The sequence below is a fragment of the Adiantum capillus-veneris genome, chromosome 8 (genome assembly GCF_014529385.1).
Source record: "Adiantum capillus-veneris isolate H3 chromosome 8, ASM1452938v2, whole genome shotgun sequence".
NCBI lineage: Eukaryota > Viridiplantae > Streptophyta > Polypodiopsida > Polypodiales > Pteridaceae > Adiantum > Adiantum capillus-veneris.
The window spans coordinates 55,702,008-55,727,324 of NC_140938.1; the positions used below are offsets into that span (position 1 = coordinate 55,702,008).

General features: G+C 44.4%; 2 protein-coding genes and 1 pseudogene across 2 annotated transcripts; 1 reads left to right on the top strand and 2 right to left on the bottom strand.

Annotated features, from left to right (window-relative positions):
• Positions 1-211: 211 nt before the first annotated feature.
• On the bottom strand, positions 212-1,277 carry LOC147452168 (uncharacterized; annotated as a pseudogene).
• A 1,347-nt stretch (positions 1,278-2,624) lies between these two features.
• Positions 2,625-13,643, top strand: LOC147452169 (protein LEAD-SENSITIVE 1-like). Its single transcript, XM_086517960.1, has 3 exons — positions 2,625-2,852; positions 12,598-13,240; positions 13,454-13,643. The coding sequence occupies exons 1-3, from the start codon at positions 2,759-2,761 to the stop codon at positions 13,584-13,586; spliced, it is 870 nt and encodes a 289-aa protein (XP_086374086.1). The 5' UTR covers positions 2,625-2,758; the 3' UTR covers positions 13,587-13,643.
• Positions 13,644-18,439: 4,796 nt separating this feature from the next.
• On the bottom strand, positions 18,440-24,558 carry LOC147452170 (rhamnogalacturonan I rhamnosyltransferase 1-like). Its single transcript, XM_086517962.1, has 8 exons — positions 23,249-24,558; positions 22,991-23,058; positions 22,815-22,903; positions 20,512-20,677; positions 20,122-20,411; positions 19,772-19,976; positions 19,192-19,349; positions 18,440-19,101 (listed from the first exon to the last, which is right to left on the bottom strand). Exons 1-8 carry the CDS (start codon positions 23,658-23,660, stop codon positions 18,882-18,884), a joined length of 1,608 nt encoding a protein of 535 aa, XP_086374088.1. The 5' UTR covers positions 23,661-24,558; the 3' UTR covers positions 18,440-18,881.
• Between the last annotated feature and the right edge of the window lie 759 nt (positions 24,559-25,317).

Below are 25,317 nucleotides of genomic sequence, written 5' to 3' on the forward strand. Positions count from 1 at the left end.
ATAATTTCCAGTCAAGTATTAAAGTCACTTTGAAACGAATTGAGTTAGTAGTGTTACCTTATGCAATCATAAATCCAGCTACTTTGTTGTTGCAGCCTGCTAAAAAATGCAGCTACTTCGTTGCAGCCTGCAAAACAGAAAGCATACACTCATGAGCTTCATTATAATTAAAAAGGATTGTAGCATTCCTATAGAATATTGCATTTACTTACTAATCCCGGACTTTGGCTAAAATTTTGGCAAGCTCCAATTGAGTGGAGAGGTAAATTTGTTTCCGTTTTGTGTCTTCCTCCTCGCGGATTCGAAGTAGACGCTCCTCTAGTGCATGCCTTGATGCCTCTAGCTCTCTCAATGCTGCATTGTGTTTATCTTCCACATCGCGAAGTGTATCGCATAACTTGTTCATGCCCTCACCCATTGTTCGATTCACTACTCCTAAGAGAGACCGCTTTGATTGCTTTGCCTTGCTACCCCTAACTCCCTCTATTTCTATGAAGTCCATGGAGCTTGTAGGATTTTGTGATGTACTGCCACTCACTCCAGAATTAGTCCCCACTTCCTGTTCAAGCTCACTTCAAGATGTCTTCATTTTCCTTTGCAGGCCCATCCCTGTCCAAAGCCCCCACCAAGCCAGTACATCTAGGTGTCTTGCACCACATGACATCCAGGATGTCAAAGAACGCCCACGTGCTTGGACTTGTGCCAGTGGAAGATGATTTCAACTTCTCCTTTTTGTACATCTTCTTGAGGGTATCAATCCGATTTTTTGTATTCTCAGTGTTGTAAGTGGTATCCATCTCAGCATTGAGATTCAAAACCACGGCCTCCCAGTCCTTAAAGCGGAAGTTGCCCTTGTTGATGTGATTCCATTGTTCGTCGTAAATTCTTATTAGAGCAAAGGTAGTGTCATCCTCCCATGTGACTGACATTTGCCTAGGCCGCTTAGTTTCCTTTTGAGACACATTGCCACTCGGTTGCTCTTGGCTAGTGCTCTTAATTGGTGGTTCAATATTAGTACCACTTGGTTGCTCTATCCCAATTGTCATGTCCACATCTCGTGTTTCAATCATGACCTTAACAACCTTAGCAGGATGTGGAGGAGGAGGAGCTATGGATCCTCCATCGGGCATATAGTCCATGGTATGGGGGGGGGCAAATGTGTTCATGAGGTTCACCTCTTGAGACAAAGGGACAAACTCCTCACAGTCATCATAAGATGGAGAGCACGTGTTGCCCGAAATGGGCCAAGGGGGCGGCACGGACAGTGTCCCATACATAGGAACAGGTCTGACAACTGTTCCTCCAATGGGAGGATCCTGATACCGAGTTTAGGAATGAGTAATTCGACCACAAATTATGGAAAGTAGTGATATGCAAGAAAACTGACTATGGAAGGATGCATTGATTGAATGCATCAATTTATCATCTACCTTAGGCAATTCCTATTGTGGCACTCCCACACCATAAGAAGCGATTGGGTTGGCCTTTGGTCGAGCAGGAGGACGCTGGCATGCGTAAGCATTCATACGGGCAACATCTGTAGCATGGTCGATTGCATTACCCATTGACAACCTAATTAGTATAGCGCACAGTAGCTTGCATTTCTTAAATTTTACTAAATAATGTAAAATAGACATGCAACAATTGACAGGTGCATTAAGATGAGTTTGAATGACAATATGTTACAGTTAAAAATTATCAATAGGAATACCTTGAGTTACAGCTGCGAGCACAGTTAAGGTCTGCTGCTCGTTTATGAATGTCCTGCGCTACTTGATTTTCTTCATGCTGGTTGCTTTAGGCCGCTTGAGGGATAATGCGCGTAGAGCTTCCGAATTAACGCAATCGGCATTGGCAGGAATCGTTTTCGCCTTAACTAAAAGAACTACTATATGCAACTTTACCTTAGCAACTCGGTTGCAGCTGATGTAGTATGAATATTGCAGTGCGGCCGCTAGGAGGTATTGCGTGCATGGCTGCAGAATTAGCGCAATCAGTAGAAGGCAGAAGTCGTTGAAGCTTTAACTACAGGAGCAACTACTGTAGGAAAGCTTACCTTAGCATCTCGGCAGCAGCTGATAAGGGCTTCAGTAATGCAGTGCAGCGCTGAGGGGTTGCTTGGCCTGTGGTCGCCGCTGCAGTACCTCAAGCAGATGCGCACTGCTCTGCAGGGGTCGCTTGGCCTGTGGTCGCCGCTGCAATACCTTACGCAGATGCGCAGTGCCGAGCACGACACCCTAAAGCCTGGGGTGGCTGTAGTTGCAGTGGTGGTTGCACTGAGGCAATGGAGCGTGCATTGCAGCCAGGCTCCTATGGCTATATATAGGCGCATGGCGAGCTTCGTACATATGCTTACGCATGCAAACATGCTAATTATAGGCGTTCACCGCGGTGGTGCCGTTTCAAACGGCTAGGGGAGAGGGGTGGTGTTCCGGTTCCTGCGGTGGAACAACGTTCAGCAGGCGGTGCACTAAACTCCAACTACGTGGTGGGCCATGTGAGAATCTTCACCGAACGGCGGCAGAAACTGAGCCCATGTGCGCACCCTAAGCGAGGTGGGTGACCGTTGGTTCACCCGTCACAGGCTTCAGACACGTGGACAAGTCGGAGTGGGATTAGAACTCGTGCGGCGTGCCGACGCACTTTGCGTACACGCTGTGCGTGGCGACCGATAACAGGTCCGCGGTTTGTGCTTACTGGCTTTGTGGGCGTGTGATCGCGCAACTTGCAAGCCTCCTTGCGCTCACACAGACAGGACATGGGACTATTTTCCAACAAAATCAGTCGCAACGATCTACACCATGGTGATCACATCTATTCTTGGAGAGCATACTACAGCTACGCTCATCACGGTACTCTCCCTCTTTGCATTCATGTGCTCTTACGCGCTGTGTGTGCCACACGCACACCCACGCATGCACACACTCAAACACGGGGCTTGGTACAGGAAACCCCATTTTGTTGGCTGTTCAAGGCAATCGGTTCATCATGATGCTCAAGTTTAAAATTTCAAAATGTGGCAAGGGCAAGCAGGTTCATCCAGTGTAGGAAGTTTTGGAATGGCCTTTGTGCTTATTCTTGAGCCTGCGTGCCTTTATATAGTGATATCTCATTCTGAGAGATCAAATGTAGTGCTGCGTTTTGAAACACTTCTCACATAAATACTTGGAGCCTTTGTCAACAACTTGGGCCACTGGATCACTCGAAAATTTCAAAGAGCGCGTTTTGTGAAGTAAAGGACTTTGAGCTTACTAGCAGCATCCTCATAGTGGCATGAAACAATGTCTCAGATGTTAAGAAGAAAAATTCTTCAATGTGGGTAATAAAGGCATAAACTTTCATTTACACAATGGTAGATGAGATGTCTCGAACGCTCTCTCAACAATAATTCAATTTGTGCCTGCATATGAAGGAAACAACAAGCAATTGGTGCTTTGTTAGGATTTTGTCTTACACCTAGGGCAAGGCACAGAAGCAGTTTAAGGCAAGGTAGAGTCGTGCGTACAGGTCAGTATGGTATTTCTGCACAGTACAGATCAGTATCGTACAAATAGAATCCGTACTCCCCCCCCTCTTGGGGTCCTTCAAGTGGTATTGTCCCTATGAGTTTTGTTAGGTGAGGCAAGGTTTTTTTCAATCCCTTTACTAGAGTATGAAACTGACTTTAGTATGAAGCATAAATTATAGTCAAGGAGTCCCTAGAGAGGACCGAACAGTGGTTCATGGTTTAGGTTGTAGTCTCGGCAATGAGCATTGATCAATTGTCACTTTGTGGTATTGTGATATGAGATTTTATCATCCCATAGGTCACAAATATTGTGTTTGACGTAGGTGTACATGGTAAAGGGTATTCTGCAATTGTTAGCGTACAAGTCGCAAGTGAAAAGTCACGTGATTGATATTTCGGGATTGTTTGGAAATTTGTTTGAAATGGATATTATTTATTTTGAACCTGTCTTGGTGTCGATTTGAGGATTGTTTGATTTTACTGGTTCAATGATTTGTGATTTACTCCCAAAAGGAGAACTGAAGAGCAAAATTGATGTTTGATAATGTCTGAAATCTTGGAACGACGCAGATAGGGTGTCTGGGGAGCGTTTTGTTGTATGCTAGAAACCTCAGAACGACGCAGGCGGGGTGTCTGGCGAGCATTTCGTTGTATGCTAGAAAAGCTCAGGACGACGTAGGCCGGGTGTCTAGGGAGCATCTAGTTGTATGCTTGAAATCTCTAAGCGACGGAAGTTGCGGTCTAGGGAGTGTTTGGTTGTATCAGTCCTCTAAGCTCATGGTCCGGACCTTTTTAGGCTATTTGCGGAGGGAGTAAGGAGGTAGTCGTTGAGTAGCTTCATGCCTAAGATTGTTTGTCTAGGAGGAGTGCTCAGGGTCGTTGTTCGTTGTGTTTTGTAACATGTATATGTGAGCATTTCTGTTGCATTGTGATGTGTCAACCAATGAATATTACTAATTGGGTGAGATGGTCTGGTGAAGTGCTCAACGTCGCTGTTCGTTGTGTTTTGTAACATGCATATGTGAGCATTTGTGTTGCATTGTGATGTGTCAACCAATGATTGGGTGAGATGGCCTAGGTATTTAATCTTATTGCATCGAGACACCTATTACTGATCAGCGCGGTCTAGGTGTGATGGCTAATTTTGCTACGCCAAAATATCGAGAGCTCCGATATAGAATGAGAAATCTGATTGTTCCCAAGAATGACCCTCAACATGATTCTGGGATATTTTTTTGAGTTAACTTGAGTTGTTTTGTAGATAACATGTAATCATGGACGACTATTCTTCTGTCAAGAAGGGGGGATGTCACACACTACTGACATGTTGAGTCATTGAAGATCCGATCGGTTAGGGCTCCCCGAGCCTAACCCTAGCCAACCTACAGATTCTAGGTGAGGGGCCTAAACCCTAGGAGTAACAGAAGAAGAAGAGGTTCTTACCAACTTACAGTTCCGAGTGGAGAGGTCCAATTATCAAAAGTCCCACCAACTTATGGGACCCCATCTGATGGGGCCCGAGTTCATTAAGTAGCCAACACCCACACACTAAAACCTTGCGTAAAAACTTGATAACATTGCAGCAATACGGATTCACATTGCTGACGTGGCAGGCTGTGCAGAGTCCAGACTTCCACGAATTGCATTGGCAGGTGATGATGTGGCAGATTGTACTAGCAGCCCTTTTAGCGCTAGCTTTTGGGAGGTCAAATGCTTTTAGATTGTATGCTTTTCATATATTGCTTTTGGACGGACCCAAGGCCTTCAAATACGAAGGGCTGGCTCTCTCTCTCTCTCTCTCTCTCTCTCTCTCTCTCTCTCTCTCTCTCTCTCTCTCTCGCATCCTTGTGGGAGCAATAGAGCTACCGCCATTGTACTGAGTTAAAGCAATATAAAGAAATACCGAAAGGAAGCCATCAGTTGGGGCTAGTGCTCTCTTGGGGTGAAACTCCGCCACTCCGCGTCTCGTTTGTCGTGCATCTCTTTCAGTTTAGTTGTTATTGAAGTGCTTAAAAGTTTGTTTCCGTCTGTTCTTTTCCCTTGGCATGTGGTGCCCTTCCATTACAGTTGTGCAGTTCTTTGGTCCTGACAGTTGATTTCTTAGTAGCCTCATTTGTCTGCATTCTTTGGACTTTGCGTAACAGCTTGAGATTCTAGCATGTAGTATGTGGCCAGAGGTGCAGTGTGATATGTGGCTGGAGGTGCAAGTTTTTGACTCTTTCCTCGAGGCTAGAGCACTTGAGAGTTGGGAAATGATCCGTAGTTATGCCTTTACCCACAATTTTGATGCTTTTTCTAGGAGCAGTCAGCAGCAGGACCTTGTGCAAATGCTAGTTGTGCAACTTGTGAGTCGGTTGAGATGAGGAGATTCTTGTTGGAGTTGGTTTCTTCTCCAACGGACAGCATTTCACTTATCAAAAGTCTTTCAAGGGTAGTGGTTGGATATACTACGGTCGGTATTGTTAGACCTCGGAGTCTTGTTACAGATCTCCTCGTCCACAAAACCCTCTCTTTACAGATGCAAATAGCTCACTCCAGTTTCTTGGTCCGTTTTCTTTTCCAGGAGCTGAGAGGGGTGTTAGGGTCATGGCATCTCTTTTGGATTCATCGCAATCAGTCCCAATTTCTCCGAGGAACGGGTGACAAGGAGAGAGGGTTGTTTTGTGGCTGTGCCCGGACAGAGTGTGGTAATTTTGTCATGTGAGGATTTTCAAGCCATGTTTAGCTCGGGGGTTTTGCTTGGTTTCATGGCAATATAGGCACCTGCAGGCTGGAAGTATTTTTTCTTAGCCTTGGCACATTTTTTCCCTAAGCCCCATGGGCAGTTGTTGCCCTTTCTCCCCCCTTTTCCTCATTTTGCCCCTATATTTAGTGTCGTATGCTCGAGGGCTGGGTCGGGCAGATTTGGTATTTCCCTTTATAGGGAGCAGGGGGTACCTCTTTTGTACACAGCGTTTTTGGCTCAGCCCTCTTGCATTTTTCAGATCAGCCCAAATGTTTTTGCTGGACAGTAGTAGTAGAGTGTAGAGACCCTCTTACAGTGCAGTTCCCTCCTTAGGGCAGCCTTACATAGGCTTTGTGATCATGCACTTGCGGAGTTTCTCAACCAAGATCCAAATCTAATCTCGCCAAGAGGAGATGCACGGTGGTAGCCATCGGGAGGCCATGTCAGTGGTCTCGCATGCAGGAGTAGATGGCAATAGCAATAGCACTTGTGTACCTTGGGTCTATCCATTGAGGCATGTTAGATCTATGTCGGACCACCCTTGGTCAGATATATGAGCAGTTTGTTATTAGCATGGAGAGCCTTTCCCAGCTCTCTCTCTCTCTCTCTCTCTCTCTCTCTCTCTCTCTCTCTCTCTTCCAGTGTCCTGCCTCTTTCTACCTCAATGATGTCTCTTCTCCAAGTTGCCTTGTTCATGTATGTGACATTATATGTAACAGGCTTGGACACTCCCAAGCAAGAATGAATAGCAACGCTCGAACAGAAACTTCAAAATCACTGATCCTTAGTAGAGAGAGAGAGAGAGAGAGAGAGAGAGAGAGAGAGAGAGAGAGAGAGTCGACTCGGCCCCACGGAGTTCCGTGCCCAGAGGTATTGGGCCCAAAGTCTGGCGCCCCTTTCGGTATTTCTTTATCATTAATCATTGCAAAGTACAACTATCGAGGGACCTCTGCTCTCAGACTCTGTGTCCAGATGCTCTGTAGAGTGAGACGCCAGGGGATCTTTTAAACAGTACAAGGGATGCCAAAAGCAATTAGTTTAAAAGCTTCAAGTTCCAAAAGCATCTGGTCCAAAAACTGGCACCAAAATCTGCCAACCAAATCGCGGAATTCTGTACAGTGCCATGTCAGCAGCCAGTGCGTTTTGCGGATGTCCGTACAGCCTGCCATGTCAGCACTTTCTACGCAAAATTTCTCTCTGAAATTTGCCTTGTGTCCCTTGGGCCCCATCAAAAAGGACCCATAAGTTGGAACAACTTATAAAATCATTTTTATCTGCTTGTCCAGGTGGTCATGCCATGTCATCGCTTTGTGACATTACAGGTGTCATAGGATCTTACTAGAATCGAGCCAGATCAGAGTGAGGTGTTCATTGGAGGCGAGTTCTTGTCTTCATTGCATCTCCTACTGCCTATTCTCACAGTGCCTTGGGTTTCTTTTTGGCCTATTAATGCTGTTGGAGTTTTGGCGTCTCAAGTGAACTGCCCAATGTGATTCCATGATTTCTTTTGGCATTTAGGTATTGAGTTTACTTATTTGTCGAAGTCTGGGTAGGGAAATTTATTGAGGTTGCTATATAAGCAACCCCTTGCCTCCATTGTATACACATTCAGTTAACTGCCCAATGCGGTCCCATGATTTCTTTTGGCTTTTAGGTATTTAGTTTACTCATTTGTCAAAGTCTAGGTAGGGCAATTTATTGAGGTTGCTATATAAGCAACCCGTGATCCCTTGCCTTCATCGTATACACATTCAGTTATTCATTGCCAAGGTTGATTGGTTCAGGAGACTCTCTCTCTCTCTCTCTCTCTCTCTCTCTCTCTCTCTCTCTCTCTCTCTCTCTCTCTCAAACCGCTGACGTGTCAAAGCCCTGAAGAATGGAGCTAGCTTGCAGATCCCAGCCGAGGGGCCTAAACCCTAAGAAGAACAAGTAATAGAAGAAGAAGTCCTACCAACTTATGGGGACCTCGTCTGATGGGGCCCCAAGTGACACAAAGAATTAAAATAAAGCAAGACCCGCAGTTGATGACATGGCAGTTTTCGGAAATCACGATGACAGTGTTGACGTGGCAGGCCGTACGGATTTCCGCATTTTGCGCTTGCAGTTGTACGGAATTCCGTGATTTACGCTGGTAGCTTTTTGGCATTGCTTTTGGACCAGAAGCTTTTGAGTTTGAAGGCTTTTCATGTGAACTGCTTTTCATAGGCCAAGGACCTTTAAATATGTGCTAAGGGCTCATTCTCTGGCATGCTTCCTAGAGAAGGTGCAGAGTATGGAGTACCGGCTTGTACTGTGTCGATGCAATATAAAGAAATACCAAAAGGGGCGCCAAGGTTTGGGGCCAATACTCTGTGGGATGGAATTCCGCCACTTCGTGTCGCGTGTCATCTCTCTCTTTCAATTCAGTTGTTATTGAAGTGCTAAAAGTCTGTTCAGTCTGTTCTTTTCTATTGGCACGTGGTGCCCGTCTTGTGACAGTGGTATCAGAGCATCAGGCGTGTGCTTTTCTGAAAGCATACTTGTCCTACCAAAGAGCAGACAGAGCAAACCGGCGCTTCCAAAAGTCTACTAGAATTTCATGTGAAGTATCTTCGTGTCCCGATCCCGGACTTATTAGCCACTCCCACCCTTCATACATCATGCATCGGGCGCGCTCCCGTCTTCATCGCGCTGTCTTACAGGGCATAAGCCACAAAGAACCCAAGACGTGGAATTCATGGATTCAGCAGAATATTTGCAGTTTCTGCTCAACGAGCTTTATGACATTCTTTCACGGAATCCTCAACAGAATCTTCCGATGCTGCAAAGTTTCAACAATTTTTGAACTATATGTTACCCCCTCTAATGGCCAAGGTGGTACCTCCTCCGGCACCAGAAAGTACTAGAGCTTCCAACCGGCAACCTTCTCAGTCGTCTGTTCCGATCGGGAGAGTCTTCAGGAACATGGTGCAGCCATTTGACCCTGATCCAGTGCAGCCGCCTTTGCCACCGCCATTGCCCCCACCTCCACCACCACCGCCACAAGGCTACAACGGTTGGAGCCCATATGGATACCCTTATTATCCATACCCGGGATATGCGCCTAACCAACCCAAAGATTTCAAAGATGGTGGCACGACAGTCAAATTTTTCACTTTTTCCGGGGTGAAAGATCGTAAGAAAGCATTGCAGTTCCTACAGCAATTCGACAACGCCGCCAAAAAAAACATTGTCTGTCCAAGAGCTGATGGACCATGCTGTGCTCGGCTACGACCTTATGGAATGAACCTAACCTTAACTTTTGGTGCAGGTTTCAAGATGGAAAGTCGGTCGACTTTTCAAGCTCGACTGATGTCGAGATTGCTTTTTAAGTTTGAAATCTGTCTGAGCACTTGTTTGGTGATCCTATTTGGGGCCAATACTCTTTGGGGTGGAATTCCGCCACTCCGTGTCGCGTGTCGTCTCTCTCTTTCAGTTCAGTTGTTATTGAAGTGCTAAAAGTCTGTTCAGTCTGTTCTTTTCTATTGGCACGTGGTGCCCGGCTTGTGACACCTCTGCTGACTTTGTTTTGAAACGCCAATCCGGTAGTAGTGGGCAGATCCCCTCTTGGCAGCGCTTGCGAGTTCCTCCAATACACCTACGTTTCAAAACGCAGCTGGCTACAGTTGTCCCCTTTTTTTCCAGCATTAAGCCCAGTGTTTTAAAACATTGGGGGCCGTGGAGGGCACCTAAGTTTCAAAACGCAGCTGGCGACAATTGTCCCCTTTTTTTCCAGCATTAAGCCCAGTGTTTTAAAACATTGGGGGGCCGTGGAGGGCATCTTTCAAGGTAAAGATGGGGAGAGGTTTGGTATTGCCTGAGTGGCTTGTATGAAGGAGTAAAGGAGCAGCTTGGACGAGAAGGCGAGCAACTTTGGAGTTGCAGAGTGGGATTGCAGAGAGTGCGGAGCAATTTGGCATAAGCCGTGGAGTGGAAAAACTGCTTGGAAGAGGCAAGGAGATAGGAGATCTTGCTGCTTGGGATTGGTTGCGGCCACCCTTGGAGTGCGAGAAGGTATGAGATTACCAGATTTTTGCAACTTAAACATGGCCACCCCTTGCTCGAGCGCCCGCGACGACAACGACCAAAATCAACAAGTGGCTATGAATAGCAAATCCACCATCTAGTTAGCGGCCTATGCATTGGCACAGTTCTCAAGGAACCCGGCAAATTGTTTGGCTCGAGATTGTGAAGTCAAAGCAAATGGACCAATTTTCTAGAGGACAGCGGCAAAGGCAAGTTGGACAAGGATGGCAGTACCCCAGTACTCAATTAGTTGCCTTGGCACCCACGAGGTACGACCACAATTGTTATGAATGTGACTCGACGCTTTGTTTGGCTCGGGAGTTTGAAGCCAAAGACAAAAGTTGGAACTCGCAGATAGACAAGGATAAAGGCAAGCTGGACAAAGATTATGGTAATAAAGATTTGACAAAGGAGATCGGCATGGCACACGTGGCGGCGGCCATGGTGGCCTTGACATCAGATTTCTAGTCAAAGTGCAAGTGTCACCACTAGCTTGAGTCAGAGAGAGGCTTGTGAGTGGCAGAGAGGGGTAAGCAGTGGACCCTTGTGTTGGAGTTCAAGTTATTGGTGTTTGGACCCGTAGGTCAGAGTTCAATGCACATGCATCTGGCAGGGAACCAATTAGACGTCTAAAACACTATGGATGGGCGCGCCAATTCATTGTTGTTGGTCGGATAATGGACAGGACAGTTCATTATCTTGGCGTTTTATATTTTGGACTTGATGTGTTCATAGTTCACGAATGGGGATTAGTGGACGTAGTATGGTCTACAGTTCAAAGTTTCTAAAAAGGCAACCAATGCTCAAGATGGCATTATTATCAGGTACAAAGTTGAGGGTAGCAAAACCGAGGTGTATCGAGTATCCCGGCCGGTGCTGGAGTGTCCATGGTAGCTTCTACATCGACTTGGTCTCACTATTGATGTCCACTATGAGCTGCAAAGAGGGTGTTGGAGTTTTGGCATCTCAAGTGAACTTCCCAGTGTGATCCCATTATTTCGTTTGGCTTTTAGGTATTTAGTTTACTTATTTGTCAAAGTTTGGGTAGGGCAATTTACTGAGGTTGCTAGAAGCAACCCCTTGCCTCCACTGTATACACATTCAGATATTCATTGATTGGTTCAGGAGACTCTCTCTCTCTCTCTCTCTCTCTCTCTCTCTCTCTCTCTCTCCCCTTGATCTCTACACTTCCGCATCGTCAACTTTGACAAGTGCATGGTGCATAGTTACTCGAAACAGGAATCCGGAAGGCGGAACGGGGAACGGCAACGGGCTTGAAATGCCATTCCCTGTTACGAATACTCACGTCCAAAACACGGAATGAGGATTCGGAACGGGAAGCTGGAACGGGAACGGGAACGGAGACTTGAAAATGGCCATTCCCTGTAACTATGGCATGGTGGCATGATTGCAAAGAGAGACTCCCCGGCAGTTGTACTATGTGACTGACGAAAGGGGCGCCTTACTTAGGGGTCCACTTCGTGTTTTCTGTTTACTGTGTGATGTTCTCTCTTCCAGTTCCAATTATTGCTGTTCAGTTTGGTTATTGTTTTAGGGATTCTACTAGAGATATGGTCCAAATCAAGTTGTTACATTTGGAAAGTAATTATCTACTTGGTGGGTTTTTTTGAAGTGAAGAACAAAGATTGTGTGCACTTCACACTTTGAGGTTGACTAATGCCATTTCCTAGTTGAGTGTGATTTGTGGGCCTTTAATATTTTCCTCACTCGAATTCCAGCACATTTCATTGTTATTTGGTTTCTCCCACCGATCATGATCTTGATGGATAGAAATGTCTTGTTTGTAGACTCAAATTGACAAGGTAAGATGTGAACAAACTTGTAGTAGGTCACAAACTAAATGCTTAGTTGTTCCTCATTTGCATCTCTCTCAATGTCCAATTTTCGTAGTCACACCTGTCAATGTCCAATTTTCTTAGTCACACATGTAATGCAAAATGGTTACGGGATCAGGGAACAGGAATCGGCACGGATTGCCAGTCCGTGTGACGGCAGACAACTGTCAAATGGAGCTCAGAAATAGGAACAGGCACCCAAAAATGGCCATTCCCTGTGGCTATGCCAGTTGTCAGATAGTTGTAGCAAGTACTGATATTAACAGTTAATTAATTACTTGAATCTTACAGTCAAATTGCAACTAGTTGAATTTTATGGTCAGTTGTGTGTGTGAGCCGCAAGTTAAAGGGTCCCCCAAAAACGCATCACAAATGCATGTTAGGTTTGGTTTAAATGCTTTTGGTGGTAGCTACTTACTTGCTTTGATGGTGAAGGGCACTGCTTTTTAAACTTTCCTTGTTAGGTATCTACATTGGTGATGGTAAAGTCATACATTTCACTCGTGGGGAGGGCCAGGAGGTGGGAACGGGGACTATCTTGGATAACTTTTTTGCAAGTCGGGCCCCACCACGGTCTTCTCGCTTTTGTGACGTATGCAGACAGAGCAGAGAAAACAGCAATGGAGTTGTGGTCTCTTGTGTTGACTGCTTTTTGAATGGATGGCCGCTGTATAAGTTTGAGTATGGGGTGGACGCAGCCAGATTCTTTGTAAAAGCTAGAGGTGGAACTTGCACACTTGCTAGATCGGATCCACCGGAAGAAGTTCTGCATCGTGCATTGTACCTTCTAGACAATGGGTTTGGAGGGTATCATCTCTTTCGAAACAATTGTGAAGACTTTGCAATGTATTGTAAAACCGGACTTCTTCTACTGGATGAAAACTTGCCAGGCAGGAGTGGGCAAACAGCTACCATGATGCTGGGCATTCCCGCAGCAGCCGTTCTACTCTACCCAGCAAGCTTAGTAGTGGGTGCTGGAGTTTATTGCCTCAGCAGATATGCGATTGATTTGGGCATTCGACAAGATGTGGTAAAAGTTCCAGTCGAGGATTTGGCAGCGAATTTGGGCTGGTCGCCGCCAGTACTATCAAGCAAGGCTGCAATCGAGTAGGTCTTACCAATCCTCTAGAGAAAAGTGTGTAAGATAGTTGTTGCTGTTTCCAAGGTTATGTTTTTATCTTCTCGAACCGAAAAGCAAAAACGCGGTCGACGCTTGTTTTGAAAGACTGAAGCATTTTGTGCAAGTCATGCTCATGACGGATTCTATACCTCTTCAGCACTCGTTTGGTTTCTTTACATAGCTTCCTGTTGATTTTACAGATGGGCTGCTGGGAAGCTCTTGAGCATCAGAGCCTATCTTATTAACGCATATTGTCATCCTCACGACAGGCTTCTTCAGCATTCCCTAGTAATCCATTTGTTTGCAGTCTCTACATGTGTAAAGCTTGTTTGAAAATAATGTGTTTTATGTAACTTGCGCAATGTTCATCTTGACATGGTTTTTGCACTCTGAAGATGGCGTTACCTATAGGTGAAGCTTGAATTCAAGAAGCCATGCTTTCTTCAGCATTCCCTAGTAATCCATTTGTTTGCAGTCTCTACCATGTGTAAAGCTTGTTTGAAAATAATGTGTTTTATGTAACTTGCGCAATGTTCATCTTGACATGGTTTTTGCACTCTGAAGATGGCGTTACCTATAGGTGAAGCTTGAATTCAAGAAGCCATGCTATTAACAGTTTTGGTTACACTAGGTTGAGACTCTGAGAAGAAGAAAGAAATTTTTAACGTCATAGGAACAATCCCAAGAGACCTCAAAGATGTATCCGACAAGTGTTGAACTCAAGACCTATTATGTGAGAGAGAGAGAGAGAGAGAGAGAGAGAGAGTACTAGCATCGTAGGAACAATCATAGGAGGAGACCTCATGGATACATCTGTGACAACGCGTGAACTCAAAAGACTTGTTGAGAGGGTAAGCTATCTAACACACACACACACACACACACACAGCAGTATTAAGCTCATGGTGGTTACTTGTGAATGTGTGCCCTAGCACATGTGTATACACTTCAGCAGAGAGGAATTTATAATTTTTTCAGGGGAGAAATCTAAAGGCTCTATATTTATTTACATATGGAATAGAAAATAGTGCATTCTATTCATAAAAGAAACTACACTAAAAAGGTTCTATTTATAGGCTTTGGACTCGGTGAGTTTACATATATTGAGCATCAGAAAATTAAAAGTAACATAGTGGAGTTGTAGCTTGATGGCATGGATGCTTGTGAATCATTCATTGGTTCTATGTAGCGATAGCCTTCTCGTCTCTTTCAAGCTTTGTCCCTCTTCTTACCTTTATTTTTACACGCTCCTCCTCATGGTATTCAGAAGCAACCCCCCTCAGCTAAATTTGAAAGTATTTTTTTCATTTTATTTTGGGCCAAGCTTCAATAACATACCTTGTTTTTTAAAAGGATTTTGGCTTTTGGTAAGAAAAAGCACAAGAATGGTATTGTAAGAAGATATGTGAAGCAAGCTCTCTCTCTCTCTCTCTCTCTCTCTCTCTCTCTCTCTCTCAAAATGATAAGTTATCTTTGAAATTGACAACCCCCTTGGATTGAGCCCATGTTTAAGGAAATAGTGATCGTACTTGCTTTTTTTTTAAAAAAATTGCAGCACCCAACACATGATACAACCACTACTAAAACACATCCAAGTTTTGGTTCAAGATCATTTACAAACAGAATGAGTGTTACCTTGATATTATATTGTTGCATCATGATAATAGACTTGGCAACACTCAAACCATCTATGCTTGGTGCTTTGTGAGCACAAGTTATGTGCCAAAGAGAATACTTGTGACTTTCTTAAGACAAATAATTGTTATCTTAAGCATATCATTTCCTTTCAAGGAATTTAAATGGATAATTCCAAGGGGGACGCTATCTTTAAGTGGCCTAATTTGAAAGAGCTTCGGATTTTGGTAAGATTGGCAAGTTTTTACTAAGAATTTGTTAAGGACTATGCTCACATTGTTGTTTCAATCATGGACTAAATAAAAGCTCAAGAAAGGCTTTCACTTGGGGATAAGGTCAACATCCAAGTTTTGAAAGGCTCAAGATAGCCGTAAGTCACCACATGTATTTTAGCCATTAAAGCCATTTGTGCTGGAGACCAATGCTCTAGCTATCAAAGCGGTTCTACTATAAAATGTAAGACTAATTGCTTTGGAGAGTCAGAAACTCAATACAACATAGGCGAATTATCTTTTTTTGCAATAAAAGTGGGGAGTTGACCCTTTGCATTACATACCATAAGGAGAATTATTCTACCCATGAGAGCTCTATGCAATTGTGTACATTTTATGTAAAAGAAGACACTATTATATGAAACTCAGTTTGAGATTGTGTTCCACCACAAAAGCATTAAGTGGGTCACACAACAAAACGATTTTATAGGAGACGCTCTCAATCGTATGTCGGAGATCGATTCTTTCTTGATCACAAAATTGAAGAGTGCATTCTTAGTATCTGTTAAAAGTGAATATGAGCATGCTTCGGTGTGGAGCCATGTAGAAATAAGGGATCTTCCTCACTCCAATGAGGGATTTGTTAAGCGTGAATGAGCATGATTTGGTGTGGAGCCATGTAGATATGAGGGATCTTTCTCACTCCAATGCTAATAGCTCTTTAATTTTCTCCCCACGGTTCTTTTAAGTGATGAATTGACTCGATGAAAAAAATACCATTGAGATGGGTACCTACTACACAAGGGGAGAGAGTGTACCAACAACATAGACAATTAGTGCCAACTTCTCCATAAGCGTAATGAGTCACCCAAAAATATGGAAGACCTCAGCTCTCATACGAGAATACTAGCCAAAATTACATCAACATATTCAAGAGTCTTAACATTTTCTCTCACGTGGTAAATGGAAAATCGTATCTACGTATTTTATAGTTGATCTTCCTACTACTATACAAGGACATGACTCAGTATGGATGATTGCGGACCAGTTGATCAATATGTGTACGTTCATACCTACCAAGTTAACAATTAGGACTCAAATTAGCACACATATTTGTAGATGATATATACAAGCTTTATGGTAACATAGTAAGTGAGCGTGATCCAAAAGTTAATAATCATTTTGAAGTGTTGTTTTTAAGAGATTCAAGACGCAACTCAATCTAAGTGCATCTAATCATCCAAAGGTGAATGGTCTGACCAAACAAGTCGACGAAGTGCTTGAGGATATGCTAAGAGCATACATGATAGCAAGAACCAATGGGATTAGGAAGATTATCTACCACTTCTAGAATTTGCTTATAATAGTGCAAAGCATGTGACTACAAAGTTAAGCCCATTCAAATTGATGTCCAATATTTAACCTATGTCACAAGGTACAGTGGGTTAGTGGGATTGCCAAGTGAGAGGCTTCAACAAGTCGAGGATTTCATAGAAGAGCATGTGGATCGGTTGAAGTTAGCTCACCAGAATATTTGATGAGTACAAGAAAGATACAAGATGTATCCTGACAAGAAACGTTGTCATGTCAATTTTAAGGAAGGTGATGAGGATTTTATCAAGGTTCTAGAACATACAAATAGTATGAAGACTAAACCAACTCCCAAGGTGTCACCAAGGTGGTATTGTAGTCTGTTCAAACTACTCAAGAGATTAGAAAACATTGCCTACAATTTGTAGATTTCATCTTATTCATGTGTCCATCCAAAATTCTCCAAGTTGTTTACGAAAACCCTTTTATGAATCACATAGACGGCATCATGTTGATTCTTCCCGGAAACTAAACTTTTCTATCGCAAAATTCTTTTTAGCAATTTTCAAGTAGAAAGACAAACACAACATGTTTAGTCCTCAAGCACTCGTCAAGTGGAAAGATATACCTCAAGAAGTTGCCACTTGAAGAAGAGAGTTTTAACGTCGTAGGAAACTATCCCAAGAGACCTCAAAGATCTAGCCGACGAGGAGTTGAACTCAAGACCTGTTATTCAAGAGGGAGATGGCATAACCAATCTACCACACTTGGGTGATAGAAAGGTTATACCATTTTCCTCTTTTTATTAGCACTCACACACACCCAAGAATACTTTAGTGTTCTTCATAAGTACTCCACATTTGTTTTCAAGGATGTTAAGGAGGTAGTACAGTCAGGACAAGGGTCCTAGTGACTAGGAGTCACATGATGGTATCCAAGGGGGATATATTTAGAAAGGCTATAATATGTTTATTTGGAAGGACCCTCGAGTTTCTCACAAGTTCTTGACTTCATTTAATCGACAGGGACTCCATCGGTTCACCAGCTAGTCGCCAAAAAGGACACTCAACGACCTTTCCTAACCGTTGAGAGTTTGGGGGCGGGGTGGCAATTTACAGAGCTTGATGGCTGCTGGGGGGGCGAGGGGTTTCCAAAAGATTGAGTTCCTCTGTGCCAGTGATCCCCTCGGCAGGATCCTTGCCCATGTTTCACCCTTGATGTGAGTGTCCTGACTCCTCTCGTGAAAGTTGGGAGCCGGGAGCTGCTGGTCAATGCCCTCGGATGAGCTGGCCTTCCAGGCTGGCATCAGCTGTTGAAGCTGCCCGATGGCAGCCACATCAGCACATGTCATGAAATACCAACGCCAACTCCGACACATCAGCAGTTGTAATGTGGGCAGGAGCCAACATCTCGGCAGCCAGGCACAGGTGGCACTTAAATGGGCGACCCATCAGCATACGGAAGAAAATCCTGCACCGCACACACTACTAGTTACATCGACAATGTGGCCCTAGAAGCATGCACTAGCTTCCAATTTACCCTATCAAAGGGGTATTCTGCATCAATCTACATCTTAACCCTTGTTCTAATCAAAGCACGAGAGGCGGGAAACAAGCCAAAGCACAAAACAGGGCACCAAACATGACAGCTTGGTCCTAGGCCAGGGATAGTAAATCGCCGCTCAACTTTACCCATTCTCGTCCGCCAGTCATATATTCAATGTCAGTATAACCAAGACAGCACGCAAACACAAGATCACCGGATAAATTGGAGTTTCTTCTCTACAGAGATGGTCTACCAATGTTTGTACCATTGCAGTTCGATTTACAATCAACGCTCTCAACTCCATCGGCGATTTACCAAAAAGCCTCTTTGAGTCTTTATAGCCTTACAGCTATGCACACATGTTAATCCCATTTTCAGGAAAGAGTAACTGAAAAGTACTCCAGCATTGACATTGCAATGTAGCCCAATTTTGGTCGGACTTTGTTTCCAACACATACACAAACAACAGCCAGACCTACAGCATTTGTAACAGAAATTATGATCGGTTTTATTCATGTGTAATAAAGAGAAAGAATGAGAGATCAGCTTCACAAATAATGTGACCAATGATGTACAGAAAGTGAGATCCAGCTGACCATTACATAGAGATTTCGGCGATATCGCATCACCTAGAGAGTACATGGCATCCCCTCTCTTGCTCGGTATTGGACATGTAAAGCGATGAAGCATGGGCTAAAAAACCATGCAGGCATAGCTAGCCCAAAGGGTCGGGGCAACTTACATAAGCCACCACCATCAATTCTTGCGACGCACTCACTTCTCTTGCATTCCCTTCTCAGGTGGCATGGCATAGCAGATCAATGCTGCAGCAACTGGCCAAAGAGCATACCCAAGCCCTCCGCAATGGTATGCCTTGATATAACCATCCGTTTCGATGAATCTTCCAAGTTGCGAGGCAGGACGCTTATGCTAGACATTCCTCCGGATTGGAATAAAAGTAGTCCTCTTCCTTTGGTCGGTCAGGAATCACTAGCCTCTTCCTAGGAGCACCCATTTGCTGGCTGTGATGTTCCCTTATTGCCAAAGAGAAATCATCCCATTTCAAATCACCACTTTGGAAATCATCTACTAGCTGCACAATCTTTTGTCGATCCAAGAGTATTGTTTGCTTGTAGCCCAAAAATCTGTAGACAATAGAAAATCCTTTGATCTATAGAGATCTCCCATAGGCTGCTATTGATTAAAAGTAAGCATGTAGGATGTAGGACAAGTACCTGCGATGACCCTCCACAACTTTTGCCATGTTGCCATCGTAGGTGGGCACAAATACATTGCTCTCAAGCGCTACCAAGTAATCCAGTGCAGCCATTTGAGAAGAATGGTTTTGAAAGGGCTTCAGCTCTTCTGGACTCAAAATAGTCTCTTTCCTGACCTGCAAATATGCTGGGAATTAACAAGCACTGCATATTCTGTTCACACAAGATACTTAAACCAACCATCATGGATTCAGGCCTTTCATGACCACGGTATATAAAAGGCATAATGTTAAGGAACTTAAGTCACTGAGAATGATACTACTACGTCTAGTATACTTAAGTATGACAAATCACAAAGACATACGTGAGTTTATGTGTGAGTGTGCATCAGAGAGAGAGAGAGAGAGAGAGAGAGAGAGAGAGAGAGAGAGAGAGAGAGTTTTTGCCAGGGCGGGGGGAGGGGAAGACATCCTTTCTACTTCTAGTGAATGCTGTGTGCACGTATCGAACATGTGAGTGTATGAGTGAATGTACATGTGAACTCGCTTGCGTGCACATGCATGTGCACACATTCCGTCTGTACTTCGAGAAGACATACAGTATTGGGATAAGAAGCATATAGAGGAGCCATCCTCCTTTCACTTCCGTAAATCTCCCCAGCTGCTATATATATCTGTATGTCCTTGTCAAACCCCAACGCTTTCACAATAAGTGTCGTTTCTTCTGGGGTTAACGGACAAAAACCATCTAATCTCTTTTGTTCAGAATCAATGACTTTCTCCTTCCACCAGGGATATGCATACCTGTCAAAAAAACAGGTCCTGATATAACAATTTTGCTGTCCATCTCACACTTTTAACAAGCTTCTACACATAATGTGAGAAAGTCCTTGCATACGCCAGTGCCCATTGGGATAGCGTCACAATAAAAACAAAAGCATTTGCAGACCTCATCTTCGTCAACTCTTCAGTCTCTGCATCTGTACAACCATGGGTGCATCCAGAGAAGGCAAGCATGTCCATTTCATAACGCAAGTGCAGCACCAAAAAAGGTCCCTTGGACTGAAGGTATTTGACTAGCTTACGCCCCAGTTCTTCAATACGTGGGGTAAATTTGAGAGCTTCAAAATTCACTTTACACCGAAGCTGTTGCATCTCCAGAGGAAGTCCACTGTTGGCTAAGCGTGCATCTGTCTTGCTAAAATGGAGCACTTTATGTTTCCTCACCAATGGGAGTATCTGTAGGAATGCCCATTTTCACTACCGCAAATGGAGGGAATCAAGCAGCACAAGATATTGAAACTTATTAAGTATGTCCATGAAGGCATGTTCATCTTACCTGATTAAGATAATAAGACTCATTGGACCAGCTAACAGGAGGCATTGACATAATGGCACCCGCAGCAACTTTCCCATTGAATTTGGAGGGAAGCTGTTTTATTATCTTCACTTCATCTCTTAGGGATTCGATAAAATGAGTAACATCAAAAATGTCTCCAAACTCACTGTACATAGGTGTAAAACAGAAAGCATCATTTACCTTATCCAAAGCAAAACCAAAACTGCCATAAACACAAGCATCCTGTGGAACAAATTTGGATTTTTCTCTTTGAAAGATTGACTGTACTGAGTCTGTAGCACAACCTTTCTATCTTAAAAGAATAGAGGGATGCACACATACAAGAGCACACGTGCAGACACGCTTGGATCCACGCACACAAAACATTTGACAAGCTGAAGTAGACATTGCAAAATTCTTACAAAAACAAGCCATCATACTTACTGGCCTTATGGCCTTGCAGCTAGCACTCCACATTGACACTAAAACTTGGCCCAGAACATCAGTTTAGTCTCTTCCACAAGAACGCGATAAGGTACAAGATAACGCAAAAATTTAACAAAAAAATCCAAATCCACCACAAAGGTTTGCGTTAATTTTTCATCCAAGCTTGATCCGAAGTTACGAGAACTCAAGAGACACCAAGGCTCAAGCCTCCTTTTTTTGTCAGGAAAGTCATATTTTGTTGACGACTTGCACCCCAGCTTCTCATGCAGGCTCACAACTGTCGCTGACATTTATGTATGGCAATGAGCACACACTGAGAAAGTCTTGACAAGCATTGAGTTGCCCTCAAGAATGTCCTAAACCTGTCCTAGAGAAGATGGGTAATGTTGAAGATTTCAATGCTGGTGGAAGTGATACAGACATCTATGTTTCACTGCACTGGTTGCAATATGTAAGGTAGATAACCTTATGCAATGTGTACCTAAGAACCCACAATGCCCCATCCTGCAACATGCGTCATGCAGGTCAATCAAAACGCAGCAACTCAAGATCATGGTCCACATGGATATTGCAAAACTTTAAAAAACCGTTGCTTGTGAGTTGCATCACCCTTGCTGAAATAAAGACGTTATTGACGGATGCCCTTTAGATAAATTGCTCCTGCATCCATCATGAGAATTCACAGCGAACCATGAAGACTTGAGCAGAGACCATCTGCAGAAGTCTTGAGAAAGAAAATTTAAGCAAAGCTAAAGCTAACATGCAGAGTCCTTACTAAAAGGAGAACCTCATTGCATATATTAGCCTATTTGACAAATGCAGTGCAACTCCATGTGCAATACACTAGTCAAACAATCTGTTGGGCTGATTTAATGATCTAGCTGTTAATGACCAAGTAGCCAGCAGGTGCAAAATTGCATTCAAGAGCCAACAGTTCACTGACAAGGATAGAGTTAGTTTGGCCGCATAAGCAGCCGACAAAACATAGAGTAAGTTTGGCCGAATAAGCAGCTAGAACTTTTACATACTAGGCACCCAAAGTGCTGCTGGGCGAGCATCTGCCAGTCAATGGCTTTAAAAACACCGATTAATTAAAACAAGCAGAAAAGGTCTGTTGGTAATTTAGCAGATAGGTGATTCCCAACCGGCAGGACCACAATGCATTGAAGAAGCAACTACTTGCTAACAACATGACGTTAAATTGGTTGGCTAAAGCAGCAGCTAGAGCTTTCACTGACTAGATACCCCACAGCAACCCAAAGTGCTGCTAGGTGAGCAACTGCAGCTTGAAAAGCACTTTCTCTCGGAGCTCACTGGATCGATCAAATTTCTGCAGCTGGTTGATCAAAGGGTATATCCATTTATAAGACGTGTAACCCATTGAGCAGAAGGCTAATTTCCAACAAATTTCTCTCCAGCAAAGCACCACATAAAAAAGGCATGTCTATGTTCTCTAAAGCCGTCGAACACCAAGCCTACAACAATCAATACCTGTTTTGTAAGAAGTGTACAAATGAACGTTCCTACAGATGCATCCTAGTCCATCCTTGTTTTATAGAAACACAGACTATAAGTGACCATCTCTTACAAAATCCATCACTGGCAAACATTAACACAGAAAACCTGGCTTCAGACTTCCACAGCCTGACCCTTTTTGGTGATCCTTTGAAGCTACATAAGAAATATATTTGACAACGTGTTTGAAAATGAGTTTAAGTCCGGGATACAGGTACCTCTCCTCCTCTCTGACACAACTCGTTAAAGGAAATACCCATGAGCATTACAATGAATTCAGCACAGGTAACTACGCTTACAAATGACTTAATGCAAAAATTAAGGGCATACAAAGAGCACACCTTTGATCTGCCCAGAAGGATGTTTTATCAAGCTCTGGTACCACGAGTGTGAGGTTGAGATGTTTAGCAATGGCAACCATGTCGCATATCTGTAGAATGCAGTTTAAACAGATACATATGTATGCAGAACGGGTGAAAATGATGTTTACAGACGACTAACAGAAAAGGTAGCTTACAGCAGAACGCATCTGATTAAGTCCTCCATTGCAAGATAAGAGCAGGTAGCCATTGTTCTTGTAGATTCCTGGAAGGCGATCAGATTATTAAGAAGAAAGCAGTTAAGAAAGCGCAGTGTGAAAACGCAATGAAAACCTATAAGAAGGATCATGCAAGGATGCAGAAGAGAAATGCAGCTTCATCGACAGACATACTAAATGCAGAAAAGGAACGTTACCGCGGCGGGGGGGGGGGGGGGGAGAGAGATTTTCGCTTACTAGGAAGCCGGAAAGGAGCGTGATGAGAGGCGAGGATGGAGGGGGGCGTGGAAGGTAAAGGATCAAAAGCAGAAGCGAAAGTGGAGGAACTAGAAGAAGAAGGGAGAGGATCCGGATCCTTCCGATTGCTGATGTGCAGATCGCGGCTATCTAGGCAAGGAGGCCATAAAAGATGAGGGTGCCATAGCTGCGCAAGGGCCATAAGCTGAATAAGGCAGGTCCATAGAAGAATGCTGGTGCTGAGGCGGATAAGCCACACATGCAGGCGCGAGCGTGGGGGCCTTCCTCCTACCCTTGTGCCTCCAGCGCCGTTGAGCTGGCCCTCCAGCGCTTGGAGATCTACCTCCTGCAGCCATTCCCATGGTGACGGCTTTCCATTGTGATGCTGAGTGAGAGCATGCTTCGCCTGCATGTTCGTCAAGCTATGGCGATAAGGCCTAGCTTGATGCAGACGAAGAGGAACAGGTGCGTAGCTATGGCTGGCTCGCTTTCACTTTCCCTTTCTATCTTCTCTTCGTCGGACCGGTAGCTTACTCGGACGTAGAAGGAAGACACCCTGACAGAAGCTCTCTCATGCCTGCCTGCCTAACGCAGCAATGTGGGTTCATCCAACGACAAGGAAGCCCTTTCTCTTGTCTCCTGTGGGTTCGACGGAACGGTCGACGGATCGGTTACTAGTCGAAATGGATGCCAACAAACACAACAATCAGTTATTAGGAGCGCCAACGAACTTCCACAGATTCACAATCGAGGTTCTCTCTCTCTCTCTTCTCACTTGCTGGGCGTGAGAGAAGCGGATCCTCCACCCGCGCAATTCTTTGCCTTGTCCGTTCTTTCTTGGCGAGATCTGCTCTCTTCCTCTCCTCTCGCTCTCCTAGTGCCCAGAACGTGAAGGAAGCTCTCTCTCTTTCTCTCTCTGTGTCAAACTGTCAACGCGCCTCGCTGCCCCCGGTCAAAAATGCAGAATCGCCCACGAGCACGCAGAAGAGAAGCGTAGAGAGAAAGAGGAGACGAAGCACTCGACGGCAATGCCGATGGGCGTCCACACGACGAACAGCAACGTCAATTTCTCACTCTCTCCCTCACCCCTCTTTTCCTCCTCCCTCTCCCTCTCCCTCTCTGCTCTCCCTAGGGAATTTTCCCGTTTATTTACTTCACCTCCTCCAAAGCCAACCTCTCGCCATTCTTTCTTTCTGCAACAAGCCTTCGTGTTCACAACGCCAACGTCTGATGATTAAGAGAACCTCGCTGGCCCCTGCTGTACTTCATGTCTTTACCTATCTCTCTCTCTCTCTCTCTCCATCTACGGGCGCGGGCGCTCTCTCTCTCTCTCTGGGTCTCCTCTCTCTTTCACCTCTGTCTGAATCTCTATCCTGGCCTTTTCTGTATTTTACTCGTTTTTTTTATCCCCTTGCTCCAATCCCCACCTACCACTTGGGCCTTCCTAAACCCCATGCCCCATCTTCCAACGTTTCATTTAGTAATTTCGTTGGACCCATGTATGAAAACATTATGATGCAAAATATATATTTGCCTCACATTCCCATTCAAATCAAACGTGCATGATGCACGGGCCCATGCACATGAGAAAGAAGGGCCCCTGAGAAACCATAAGCCCTTCAAGAACAGCTTCAGGCTGGTTCAGACAGCCCCGTGGAAGAAGTTCCGTAAGGAGCATCTTGCCTACATAGCGTGGCTCAATTGGCACAAATTTTTTGCAAGCTTTTCCAGACCGACACCAGAATTGGCGACCCCTCATCCTTTTTGGAAGACATTTGTTGTCGCTTGGAATAGGTAATTTTGAGCATCCAGCTAGGATTGAATCCAGGTGTAGCCAATAAAAGGCCAAACTTTTCAAGCGAACCACGTGCCCAAAGCTCCTTTCTTGCAAATTACTCCGTCTATTGTGAACACTAGCTCTCACGACCCGCCTACCAACGGGTCTCGCTCACTCTTACTATGACACACACACAATCAACACTATCACCAATAATCTACGTATACTTTTTTATCCATTGTTCAAATGCAAGTTTTTGTTTCACTCTGTCTTTGGTCCCTTAAGACTACTC

Excerpts from the sequence above, each read along its gene's own strand:
- LOC147452169 (XM_086517960.1), top strand. The coding sequence starts at position 2,759 with ATGGGACTATTTTCCAACAAAATCAGTCGCAACGATCTACACCATGGT. Across the intron at positions 2,853-12,597 it reads CTACAGCTACGCTCATCACG|GTATCTACATTGGTGATGGT; the intron begins GTACTCTCCCTC and ends TTTCCTTGTTAG. Across the intron at positions 13,241-13,453 it reads TCAAGCAAGGCTGCAATCGA|ATGGGCTGCTGGGAAGCTCT; the intron begins GTAGGTCTTACC and ends TTGATTTTACAG.
- LOC147452170 (XM_086517962.1), bottom strand. The coding sequence starts at position 23,660 with ATGCAGGCGAAGCATGCTCTCACTCAGCATCACAATGGAAAGCCGTCA. Across the intron at positions 22,904-22,990 it reads TTAATCAGATGCGTTCTGCT|ATATGCGACATGGTTGCCAT; the intron begins GTAAGCTACCTT and ends TGCATTCTACAG. Across the intron at positions 20,678-22,814 it reads TCCTTCTGGGCAGATCAAAG|TGAGTTTGGAGACATTTTTG; the intron begins GTGTGCTCTTTG and ends ACCTATGTACAG.